Raw genomic sequence first — 13,244 nt, forward strand, 5'->3', positions numbered from 1 at the left:
TTTTTTTTTTGCACACACCAAGAATGGAAGCCAGAAGAGATGGAGATCAGAATCAGCTGCCAAGTATGTTGACACACAACGAATTTGGCTCGAGTTGTTGGTGGCTCTTAAAGCATTGAAAATAGACAAATGATATACAAGACAATAGACAGTAGACAATAGACAGTATACATATAATATACAGATGATAAAAAAAAAACGTGCCAGTCTGTATGGCAGTGCAGGGATCCTATTGTCTCAGCAGCCTTCAACTCATCTGTGTCATGGCAACAGGAAAAACACATTTGTTTTAACGTGAGGTGGCCGCTGTTCAGATCTGGTGCAAGTCTGGGCCAGACCATTCAATGCAATTCAATTTTATTTATATAGCGCCAAAACAATCAAATTGTCTCAAGGCCGGACCATGGCCGGATCCGGTCTGTACAAGGCTGTCATCTGTGTCGAACACACACCTCATTGTTAATCATCATCCAGGAACAGAGGAGCGTAGAGAGAAATGATGGACCCCTTGAAAAATCTCAACATCTATCTATTCTAAAGCTCTAAATCTCAATACTGCGTGGCATGATCCAGGGTGCTTGTCCAGGTCTGGGTCTTGCTATACCTCCTGCAGTGGCATAGTACTTTCTTGACTGTCAAAAACTTGATCTTATATCAGTGATTATCAGTGAGCATTTGGGCATTAATGAAAACAATATGCCATGCAGGATATTCACACTGGTGTTGATGTGCCTGCCACGTTTAATATAGACTGATAGTATTAACTGAAAAATTAACAAAAGAGTGATCTTTTGCAATAGTCACCACAAGAAAGTATCTCAGATAGGCCTATACACACATAATATGCATTGGTCTGTAACGCTGCTCTGGAAATTACCGTTTGTGTGGTCGTCAAGCACGCGCAATAATGAGGTCAAACCCTAGCTTGTCAGTCATCAAGATCTGCAGAGCGCTGACAACCATGATCTCCCTCGCATAGAGTGATGGAATGCCTATAGTCATCAGGTATGAACTAAGGTGGAACCTTGACTTGCATATGAGAACCACCAGCATTGTGGCAGAATGGTACACTGACACAGATTGATTCCACACTGTTGACACAAAACAAGTATCCAGCGTCTGACACAAATCAGTTTCATATTTCCATAGCAATGGCTATCGATGGTGAACGTAGATCATCAGTAGTTACAATGTAGCAAATCATTCTCTATACATCGGAAGTGAAATGCCGCCCCGAGAGAATGCATGCTGCGCGCGCAGTTTACATTTTACGACGGAAGTGCACAGCAGAAACACCGAGGAAAGCGACAAGGGAGTGAAAACGAAGCGGAATTAGTCAATGAGAGAGAGAGAGGGAGGAGAGGAGAGAGGGAGAGGGGAAAGAAAAGGAGTGCGCGACACGGAGGCTGCTGGACTCTTGGGCCGAAGAGGACGTGGCGGGTCCGGCACAGGTTTTCCCTTTCAATCACGACGGCGAGCCGAAGACGTAAAAAAAAAACAATGAACTGGGCAAACAGCAGGTAGCTGCAGCTGGAAAGCTATATTTCATGTTTTTCACCTCTTTCTGCTCGGTGATGTAAAATGTGCATGGCCCAGCGCAGGTAGCCTATCGTAATTTGATAGGTCGTCTTTTGTTATGGAAAATTCTCCCTCCAACCGGACGGGATATCAAAGAAGCAAACGTGCGAGGCAAAAAGTTGTTGCTAGCGATGCTGCGCTTTATAGGCTACAACTTTCCTCTCGTGCTTGTAGGCTGGCTATGTGGTTCGCTGTATCAGCGACGTTAGCAATAAACAAGATGGCCACTGGCTAGCTGGCTAGATGGCATTTCGCCCCGTCTTTGTATATTATCGTACCCTCTGAGATCATAAGAACACTTTTGATTGATGTGCGGATTAACTTTTACTTCTGTAACGAAACGGAACTCTCCTTTTCTACATTCCCCAACTATGCTTCACGTATTAATTTAAGTACGAATACAGAGGAAGAAAAACACCAGATTGGAGCTGCCAGCTAAAAGTGCATGATGCGTGGCGAACTGGCAAGCTACCTAGCTGCAAAAAGGTAGTTCGACACATAGGTAGGCAAAGTTATGCTTGCCGAATAGCATTTCAAATGCAAAATTAGTGTTGAAATTCACAAGTTATAACAGTGATATTGATATACCATACTGGGAAATGCAATATATTGTAGAAAGCAGGCGCGTAACTTTTTTTTAGGTTACCAACAGATTTTAACTCTTTGATGTAAAATAAATCGCATGCCTGACATTTTCTTATTGAAGTTAGTGCGGTTGCCTACAACGCATAGCTCAAGGATGTATTCCCTTGAACTTTAGCCACTCAAATTATGAGCTTTTTGCACACAACATATGTGCCCTTATTTGACAGTACTTGATTTCTATAATTTTGTCACGTTATGGATGTATGTCATGCGCTTATAATAGGCTGCATGCAAAATGAGGTCATGGGTGAAAATCGGTGTATCATCTTCAGAACACAATGTGTCTGCAAGAAATAAACAGTTGCACGTTAAATACTTAAAGTTAGGAAATAATCTTCTACTTTTAAAACAATGACTATACGGAGCTCACTTATCCTTCACTTTGTAAAGATCAAGGTGAGCTGTGTTTATCCACAAACGGACTGTTAGCATTTGAAAAACATCAGTCATTAGTGTTAATGATGTGGAGCCTCTTTGCCAATTCTAACACTACGAGTGAAGTTGTGTATTAGCCCGAGTCCTTGTTTGCTTTGCAAGTTACCTCCAAAAAAAAACCGAACAACACAAATATTTGTATGCCACAACAACAATAACAGGAGAAGTACTAGTAGAAGTACTACTAGTAGTGTATAGTTGTAGTCATGATAACAATAGTGATGATTACCTACTACCTAAAAGCATATAATAAAGTAAAAAATCAGCAAAAACAGATATTATAAAATAATAATAATGCATTTGTTACTGCTATTATTTGTGTCAACGCCTTTATTAGCTCTTGTAGTAAAAATAGTAATAGTTGGCAAATAGTTTTCAATGTAGTCACAGCAGTAGAAGTAGCAGAATTACTGTTCATTATTAGATTGTACCAGTTCGCATTGCCTGGTGCATGGACTGGGATTATTCGCTGTGAAATCAGACACAGGGAGAATAGCTGATTGTAGGCCTAGTCTCTGTACGTGTGAATGCACTCAGACTTGCTCTCAAGAGGCAGATAATAATATATAAAAATTAACTTTAGCTTTATGGATTGTTTAATATATTAATAAATGGCCACCAAAGGCGCTGTAGGTTGTGAAGTGAGGCCCTTCACAATTGGCAGCCATCATGGGAGCCTTACCAGCTGCAACATGAGTCACGCTTGTGACTCACTGAGTTTGCCTGTGCCCACATACGTACCAGAAGTAGGTAGGTGCACAATGACAGGCCCTTGAAATGTGTTAGAGGCCTGTAGGGTAAATGTCAAACTATGGAATTAGCTGCTTTTTTCTATCTATGCACAATAGCAGTTGAGTGAATATTGATCTGTTTGGTGCGCAGACTTTGTCTGTATTTAGGTTTAATGGGTTCACATTGCTGGCTTCGTGTTGCAGGACCTTTTAGCAGGATTATTTTTAAACACTATACAACAATTTGTTCTATTTTTAAAATATTTATAGGCTGCTAGTTTTGGTATCATCTTCAAATCCTCTTTGATGGTATATGGTCATGAGAAGGGCAGATAAACGCACCTGTCGTTCACACTATCCACCCAGGATATGCACTATTTCGTTATTTTCCGAGCCAGGCGACCAAGCGAAAATGTTAAACAGCTTTCACAGCATGAAACAGAACAGCTATCCTGTTGTTGGTCTTTGCAAGGTATCTGAATGCCTTTTAGGTAGTTCACTTGCTAATTATAGACCAACACTCCTTATTGCTGCTTTGATACTGATGCTCATGCTGATACAATGAAGTTGTCTGACGTGTGGAAGCACCCTGATACACGCTGAACTGCATGTGTGTTGCTGTGTTTTGGCTTGGCATGAAGAAAATATACAATGTACTTACACCTACAGTATTGTCACAACTGTACTGATCTGTATCTCTTATGTGTTCAAATATGCAGGGTCTTTGGCGGCCAGCACTTACCCTAACCCAGGGAACAAGGCTTGGCACCTATCACAGGAAAACAGAACGTGGCTTCTTCTAGTTTTCTCAGGTGTGAGGCCACCACATTTTTGTCACTTTTAAAGCACAACCTCTGCCCCCATAACGGAAGCCACCGCCCCCAGTGTGGACAGGACTCCGCCACCATGGCAGAGCTAGACACTGAGTGCATCCCTCTGGGGCTGAGCACGCTGGCGTCCGAGTGCGCTCGCCACCCTTGGACCCGCTCCGACCCGAGTGCAGCACCCCTGCTCTCCACCTGCTCTCCTCCTCCGACTGCCCCTCGCCCACCCTAAACACGCTGGCGTCTGAGATCGCAGAGCCCATGGTCATGCTGTCGTGCGTGAAGAGCGAGCCGGACCTAGACCCAATATGCACGGTGGACCTGTCGGAGATCCAGCCGCTCAGCACGGCCGAGCTGGGCTCGGACCAGATCAAGATGGAGATCAGTGGGCTGGACTATATTAAGTCGGAACACCACGGCGACCTGCACTCGTTTCACAGCACCGAGCTGGACTCCTACAAGAATCACTATGAGCCCAGCTTGGTATTCGACTACATCACACACGTCTCGGACAGCTTGGAGTACATCAAGTCGGAGCAGCACACCGACCTGCAATGTTACTACGCAACTGAACTGAGCGCAATCAAAACAGAGTACGAACCCAACCTCATGTCCAGCCACCTGAGGTCCGAGATCACCGGCCTTGAGTCCATCCACATGGCAGAGCTGCGGACTGAGCTTAATAAGCTACGGCCGGACGCCATCATCGATGGCATGGGAAAACTGGACTCCGACTTCTCCCCGGGGGGCCTGTACGACCTCGGATCGGGCCAGGCAGAGGGGAGCCAAACGGGGACCAAAGGTCACAGCGCGGGTCCGCGCAAGCCTCGCAACCTTAACGGCGAGAGACCGTTTTCCTGCACACTGTGCGGGAAGACCTTCAGCACTCTGGGGAACCTCAAGACCCACCAGCGCATCCACAGCGGGGAGAGGCCCTACATCTGTCCGCAGTGCGGCAAGAGCTTTGGCCAGGCAGGCAACCTGAAGCGCCACCAGCTCATTCACACGGGGCAAAAGCCCTACACATGCGCACACTGCCCCAAGGGCTTCACCAAAGCGGACGACCTCCGCTCCCACCAGAGGCTGCACACAGGCGAGAAGCCCTTTGGCTGCCTCACGTGCGGAAAGAGCTTTAGCCAGTCCAAGGAACTCAAAACTCACCAGCTAAGCCACACTGGGGAGCGCCCGTTCTGCTGCCCGCACTGCGGCAAGACCTTCGTCAAGGAGACCAGCTTCCGGAACCACCAACAGATTCACACGGGCGAGAAGCCCTACACCTGTTCCGAGTGCGGCAAATCTTTCAGCAATTCAGGAGTCCTCAAAACGCACGAGAAAATCCACTCGGGTGTGCGGCCTTTTGGCTGCACCCAGTGCGGCAAGAGCTTTGGGCGCTTGGGACATCTTAAAGCACACCAGCAGATCCACACGGGGGAGAGACCTTACGCATGCTCCCACTGTGGCAAAAACTTCAGCCAGTCAGGCCACCTCAAAGCACATGAGCAAATCCACAAACGAGACCAGTCAGACCTTAGCAGTGGCAGCAGTCTCAGTAATGATAGTAGCTAAACACCTTTTAACCTCTCAGAGTATTATTCCTATTTGTTTTTTTTATATAAATACTACAGTATATATATAAATATATATGTTTCCTTTATGTTTTTCATACCTTTTATGTCCTTATTTTGCATTATGTTGTTTGGGGTCCATGTTGTGACTGATTTGCTCTTATGCAAGTGTCTATGTTTCTGGGGTCGGTGGCGTCACAGGGATGCGTAGAGAGCTTTGTACCTTGTCTGAACTGTGTTGTAGTGGGTGCCATTCCGGTTTCTTTCTTCCAGTAAAATACTCACCATGTACACATTTATTGATAACATGTAATTCCTAAACCATGTACTGGAATGAGTTATTAAAAAGAAACTAATGTTAAACTTTAATGATGCTTGTTCATTTATCTGAACCATTATATAGGTTGTGCGTTTTAAAACTTTGACCACAGACTTTACTTTACAGTAAAGCTCAAGAACCGTAACATAGCAGGTATGTTGTCATTTTGTTGGTCAAACGTAAGTTTAAGATGGAGAATTGAGATGCTCTCAATTCTAACCGTATAGCTTAAGTCACGCTGGCGTGGATTGGTTTACAGTTCATTACAGTTTTTTACCCTATGGCTGTATATTGACAGCTGTTTCATGTTTAGTATCTGATGATGAATGTTGTTCAGAGTTTACAGTTTTTTACCCTCATTAAATCCCTTCATCACCATATGTCAATATATTGCTACATACAGTATGTGCTACACCTTGCTAATATTATAGACCTGGGGTTTGATGGCATGTCTCCACGTCCCACATTTACCTGTGGTTTTAAGTTCATTGTACTGCACCTTTTCATTAATGATAACCTGATCCCAAGAGATTAAAGACTGGAATAATACAGTCTAACTGAGGACCATTTGAAGCAGGGTTTGATTGTTTTGTTTTTCTCACCAACTCCACATAAATAATGAAGCTCAAACAGAATGTAGATTTTAGTGGACTCTTGCTTTATTGGAAGTTTTTGTGACTTGATATTAAAGATGACCTGTGGCAAACTGCAGGGTTAAACCTGCCTTGTGCTCAGGTGAATCAGCAACAGGTAAGTCGTGGGTCAGGGGTTCCACTTTAGTGACGGCACCACCTTAGGAACCGATGATGGAGGAGGTAGTGGAAGAAGACACCACCTGTCCATCAACCACCTCTTCAACCACTGTGACCACTCTGGTTCGCGTGGCGGTCGTGGAAGCTGCTTCAACTGCCGCTGACTCGATCACTGCTGACTCGATCACTGCTGACTCAATCACTGCTGACTCAATCACTGTTGACACAGCCGCTGCTGACACAGTCGACGCTGAATAAGTCGACCCGCTCCTGGCAGAAAGGGGAGAGAAGAGAGGCGATGTATGAACACGAGATTAATCATCGAATTTCAACAAATGTTCATGTTCCTCAATCTCCCAATTCAAGCTCTGTACTTACGAGATGTGACTGTGAGCGTATGCGCCACCGCCGAGCAGTCTACTGTATTCGGCGATCTCCAGCTCCAGTCTGGTCTTGATGTCGAGCAGGATTGCGTATTCGTGGCCCTGGTGCTCAAGGCCGCCGCGGAGAGCGCCAAGCTGCTCCTCCAAGCTGCTCACCTGCATCTGGAAGCTGGCCAGCATGCCAGCATAACGGGTCTGTGTCTCAGCCAGAGTGGCTTCCATGGACGCTTTCTGAGACACAAACAGAGGAAGACAAGTCAGATTGTCTCATGTTGATTGGTGATTTGAGCAAAATTGTTCTTGTTTCAGACATCTAGGAGTTACGTCTGTGGAAGTAATAGCTTTTTTTATCTTTGCTTATGCAGAGGTTAAACACATAAGGACAGGTAGAGAAAGCAACATTAATATGAAATATAGATAATAACAGTGATGGTACTGATATTTACATTGTAGATAATTATAATTGTGGAGCAGTTGGGGTTTGGCTGCCTTGCTCAAGGGCACTTCAGCCGTGTATGTTTAGGGAGGGGAAAGTGTTGTTCATTCAGTCCCTTCACTGTATGGCACCGTTTTATTCTGCACTCACCATGCTGAAAAGGCCTTGGAGCTCGATCTGGAGTGCCTGTGCAGTGGTCCTGATGGATGTGACTTCTGATGTGGACGTCTGGAGGGTGGCTGTGCTTGTCAGGACTTCTTTGCTGAGCGCTTCGGACTACAGACATTGAGAAGAAGATGCAACAAAGTTGACGGGTGACAAGTTGCTAGTGCATCTTTTCTGGTTGTAAATATGTTCTTGTATTTAACAGTAAATGGCCTAACCCAATTGTGCCATAACAATGACTGTACTAATATTAGGCTATTCACGTTTTTGTTAGTGGGTCTTTCTTTGTTAACCAACTCTCGATCTATTACACCAGACATTAGTTTCTGTTTGTTCCAAGGTTAGCAGCTCTGTGGGATGGCTCATGTAGCCTACTCACCTTTGCCTGGAACCAGACCTCCAGCTCCTTTCTGTTCTTGGTGGCCACAGCCTCGTAGTGCTCACGGATGCCGGCCAGGACGATAGTGAGGTCCTCCTGAGGAGCAGCGTCCACCTCCACGTTTACTGTTCCGCCGATATGTGCCCGAAGAACCAGGAGATCCTAAGGAATACATAATGATGATGATGATGATATGTAAAGGTTCATGTAAAGTCCGCCTGTCACTATCGCAAAATAAATCCATCACGATGAAGAGGACCCCGATGCGCAGTGGGGCATTCCTCAACAACAAATAAGTAAAAAAAAAAGAAAGTGTGTAGCTCAAACAGCTACAAAAATAAATAAAAACGGCAACAACAAAGACTACAGGGACATATGAATGAGTACAAAAAAAAAAAAAAACCTCCTGGTGGTTCTTCTTCAGGTAGGCGACCTCCTCCTGGATGCCTGTGATCTGCATGGCCAGGTCGGATTTGGAGAGGGTGAGGTCATCCAGCACCCTCCTGAGTCCAGCGATGTCAGCCTCAACGGAGAGGCGCATGGCCAGCTCTGCCTCATATCTGAAATTTTAAAAAGCATTTAAAATCAACATGTCAAGAGAAAAGTACAGGATATGATGAGTGCAAGATAATGTGCTAGGATGTGTATCTGTGTCTGGGTTGCATGTGTTTCTACATGCGTACTTCCATTCCAGTAGAGGGCATTGTGCACTACCTAAACCTTCCTTTTTTCTGAAGTGCCTCGCAGGCGAAGCTCTTTGCTGATAACCAATTCAATGAAATTAAGTTCAAAGAGGGCTGAAACTTACTTGACTCTGAAGTCATCGGCAGCCAGTTTGGCGTTGTCAATACCCAACACAGTTCCTCCTTTAACACTGATGATGGCCATAATCTTAAATAATAAAATAATAATAAAAAAAAAACAAGTTTAGATTCTGTACAACAGGTAATACTTGTCATGGTTCTATAATCACATGAACTGTACAATAATTCAGCTAGTCCATACATCTCACAACAACTATGTAAAGCCACATAAGAAGCCTTTAACTTTAAATAAATGCATTTTTACTGGGCGCCTCCCAACACTCACCCTGGCCTGGAGGTCGCCGATGGTGACCATGAAGCCAGAGAAGTCATGGCTGGCAGGGCCGATCTTAGCCGCCAGAAACTGTCTGATCTTCAGCTCCAGCTCGGCGTTGGCCTTCTCCAGGGTGTGCACCTTGGCCAGGTAGGAGGCCAGACGGTCGTTCAGGTTCTGCATGGTGAATTTCCCGTTGCCAATGACGGCCTCGAAAGCTCCCCCACCGGTGGCCATGCTGAAACCGCCGCCACCACCACCGCCAGCAGCGAACCCGAACCCTGCGCCACCGCCACCGCCTGCTCCAAAAGCGCTGGAGATGCGAACTCCGGATCCTCCTGCACCGCCGTAGACACTACCAGCCCGCATGACGCTCATGCGAGCTCCACCTCCGGACAGGGAGAGCCCAGACAAACCCCCTGCGATGGATGATCCGGAGGACATGGACACACGGCTGGAGTAGGTTGTTGCCATTGTGAGTTGAGGCTGCTGAAGCTTCTTCGAGCTGCTCAGGAGTGATGAGAAGACGGGCACAAGCCTTTTTATACAAATGCAAAAGCCGTAAGGTACACTGGCATGGCTTTGAAAATATTCCAGCGATTCCGCCTTGGGTGATTCGGCCAGTTTGCATTAGTGAGAAATGTTCACTCAGGGGTTGCCATAATCGTTAAAAACCACAAGCGCTCTCCAGGGGAAAAGGCGTCATTAAATGTCGAATGCCGTAGGCTCCCGTTTGATCCCCTATTATCTTGTCATGCTTAATTATTTTGGGACATCAGACGGTGTTTCAGTTGGGAACATGATGTTCTAATGTCATATGATGTTAACATGATGTTTTACTGTCATAAAATGCAAAGGTCGTTAAAAATGCCGACAAATTGGTCATAATTTATCATTAGTTTGCTGCAGCGAAATTCAGAATTAGAGTAATTTCAACGCACTGGTTCAGCTATTTCAGTAGGTTTTAACTTGTGGAATACGACAGAAAATTATTTGTTCAACAAATACAACCACACAAAGTCAGTCAAGCAGTATTTTCAAAACATGCTACAAAAAGAACGCTATGTTAGTTCAGCAAGGCTATAGCCTAGCCTATAGACGGATCCTTTTCACCGTCACGTGTAGAATAAAATTTGATCTTTATTTTTTTTTGGTTTTCAAAATGAAAATGTCTCTGGATTTACGATGCTGCTGTAACTCTAACGGCACTTTCAACCTGACACATTTTCTGCCCTCTAAGTTCTGAACAAATGCATAAAACAACACCTTAAACAAAAAACAACATACTGATGATTATCTTTCAGATATGTGCCATGATTTTACGTCTAGAATCATTTATATTCTTTCAAACAGACTACACCTTTACTTGTTGGTGTGGAACCAGTGACTCTTTGCAAGATTAGGGAGTGATCTATTATTGCATCAGGTGCTGGTGCCTCCAATTTTATTTTCTACCTCAAACATTCTCAATTAGTGGTCACAGAAACAAAGTTTAGTCCTTCATCATACGTATCTGTTTCAGGTCCTTGCGGATTGACATTGTATTTAGGCATGCTAATATTCTAATCGATCCTACTTCCATTTCTTATTAAAAAGGTCCCTGTAATGTTGCATTATTCAAAAGGCAAGTCTACACGTTGTAAGTCCACACTAGGTTTACGTACTGTGAAAATGAAATACTTATGGTATAACTGGAAATGGGGAACATATCATTAGTGTAGAGGATTAGATGAAAGATTAACTCTGATTTGTAATATGTGGTACGTGGTCACAACCACAAGTATGTGGAAGACGGGGAAGGATCATCTTGGGTGCGTGTGAGAGTGTCTGGGATCTGATCATTTACCCTTTAGAAAATGTCAAAGCAATTTCAATCCCCCCTCAAGCTCAATAGAAGACTGTAGGCTTATAACCTGTTGGTTTGGTACTGCTGGCTAATGTAGAAAAGTAAACTCTCCTCTTCAATTTGCAGTGCTTATTACTTACATATCTTTATCATTATGCTATAAAATTAACTTATCACTTAAAGTTAAGGTAACTGCCAGATATATTAACTAACGGACAGAACAGTTAAGCAAGTATGTGATGGAATGATATGTATTTTGACCCAAACAGGCAACTGTAAGCTCTTCCATACTGGATAATCAAACTCCATTTTTCTCAAAATTCTACAGTTGGGTTTTAAAGTATTTGGCAAAATAGACGCCATTTACAACACACTAACCTACTTCACACACAGATCCAACAACATCTATAGATGGATAGATACATGGATAGATAGATATATAGAGAGATAGATAGATACATACATACATACAAACATACATGCGGTACATACATACAGACATGCCAATCAGTGGCAGAAGTGAGAAGTGAGTTTGTTGGTATTGGGCGGGTATGAATTAGGTTTACAGAAAGTTTGTTTGGTTGAGTCTGAGAGAAGCACCCACTGCTCCCCCCCCAACCCCATTAGCGTAGCCAGAAATATTAATTTGTGTGTGTCTGTGGGATAGGGGACAGTTAGTTAAAATGTCCCACCACCTGTATCTGGACAACCATATATAATTCTTGTCATGTGACCCTAAATTTAGATTGTATTTTCCATTTTCATCCTGCTGTTGAAGTGGAACTGCTGCATAAAAGCAATGTCAAACCTGGAGTGCAACATACTCACTCAATGGACATCTGTAGCATTGAACATTCAACTAAATCACATCAAATTTTCTATTAGCAAGGGTAACCACAGTGACAGCCACAAACCTGGACAGCTCTTTTCTGACAGCTGTTGTCTGCCTATCTGTATGAACCTGTAGGTGTACTTATTGGTATGCTTTACAAATTGCAAATCTCCTTCTGAGAAAAGAACATACTTGTATTTATGCTAGCTTTGATAAAAGATTTTTTATGTTTATTGTATACTTTGTCAACGCTTCAGATATCAGGATGTCATTTGAGCGGCAAGCTTTTTATTCCGCCGTAGTGGAATCACATACTATACACTAGCCTAATATGAACATCGAGTTAGACAACGAGTGCGACACAGGTGTGTCTGTGTCTAGCAGCACTGAAAGACCGGAGCCACTAGGTGGACACGTTTCTTCTCGGCGTGTTGTAATAGGCATAAACCACCACTAGGTGGCTCACTAACCACGTAGAAACAGTTGTGAGTATATGGATACCTGACTGGTGACAGAACCATCAATGTTTATAAAACAAACTGTTTATAAAACACCAGTCTGTTATGAGAGTAGAATACTCTCATACTAAATTGTGCCAGAAATTACCTAAATGTTTGAGTCTATCATGGCCTACTTATGACATAACAAGGAACAAGGAGCAATTCATCAGTATTTTGTTTCTGCACTTTTAAAATACCGTTGTGTGTGTGATCGTAGACAGAGATCATATTTGTAGATTTTCACTGCGAGGAGCTGCATTTTCATGTATTAGGTTGAACATAGATTTATTTTCCCTGTTCATCTCATCCATATGCAAGTTGTTTCTCTGCTAATTACACCAGAACTTAAAGTTTGTTAAAGAGAATGAACCCTCTGGTTCGTCACATTGTGTACAGATATGTACTTTCACCCCTAAAGCTACAGTATTTGATGATTGATTTAGTTGTTGTGTTTTGTCTTTGTTTGAATTGAGCCTGAAAGGATATGTTAATGTGGGCCTATGCCCCCTTCTGTAAGGCAGACTTGTTATACAACAATGTTGAAACTAATGTTAAACCGTAATGATGCTTGTTAATTTATCAAAACCATTATATAAGTTATGTGTTTTAAAACTTTGACCACATAGACTTTACTTTACAGTAAAGCTCAAGAACCGTAACATAGCAGGTACGTTGTCATTTTGTTGGTCAAACGCAAGTTTGCGATGGTGTATTAAAATGCTCTCAATTCTAACTGTGTATCTCAAAAGTCATGTCAGAGTGCTGGTGTGGATGGGT

At 43.5% G+C, this 13,244-nt stretch overlaps 1 protein-coding gene and 1 pseudogene across 1 annotated transcript; one reads left to right on the plus strand and one right to left on the minus strand.

Annotated features, from left to right (window-relative positions):
• The first annotated feature begins 1,138 nt into the window (after nucleotides 1-1,138).
• Nucleotides 1,139-6,147, plus strand: LOC105913040 (annotated as a pseudogene).
• A 587-nt stretch (nucleotides 6,148-6,734) lies between these two features.
• LOC116219972 (keratin, type I cytoskeletal 13-like) lies at nucleotides 6,735-10,315 on the minus strand. The gene is made up of 7 exons (XM_031564475.1): nucleotides 9,302-10,315; nucleotides 9,021-9,103; nucleotides 8,616-8,772; nucleotides 8,213-8,374; nucleotides 7,819-7,944; nucleotides 7,228-7,463; nucleotides 6,735-7,119 (listed from the first exon to the last, which is right to left on the minus strand). The coding sequence occupies exons 1-7, from the start codon at nucleotides 9,761-9,763 to the stop codon at nucleotides 6,891-6,893; spliced, it is 1,455 nt and encodes a 484-aa protein (XP_031420335.1). The 5' UTR covers nucleotides 9,764-10,315; the 3' UTR covers nucleotides 6,735-6,890.
• Between the last annotated feature and the right edge of the window lie 2,929 nt (nucleotides 10,316-13,244).

This window comes from Clupea harengus, chromosome 1 (genome assembly GCF_900700415.2).
Source record: "Clupea harengus chromosome 1, Ch_v2.0.2, whole genome shotgun sequence".
NCBI classification, from domain to species: domain Eukaryota; kingdom Metazoa; phylum Chordata; class Actinopteri; order Clupeiformes; family Clupeidae; genus Clupea; species Clupea harengus.

Coding starts and splice junctions, on each gene's coding strand:
- LOC116219972 (XM_031564475.1), bottom strand. CDS start 9,763: ATGGCAACAACCTACTCCAGCCGTGTGTCCATGTCCTCCGGATCATCC. Junction 9,104..9,301: donor TCGGCGACCTCCAGGCCAGG/GTGAGTGTTGGG, acceptor TTATTATTTAAG/ATTATGGCCATCATCAGTGT. Junction 7,120..7,227: donor TACGCTCACAGTCACATCTC/GTAAGTACAGAG, acceptor CCTTTCTGCCAG/GAGCGGGTCGACTTATTCAG.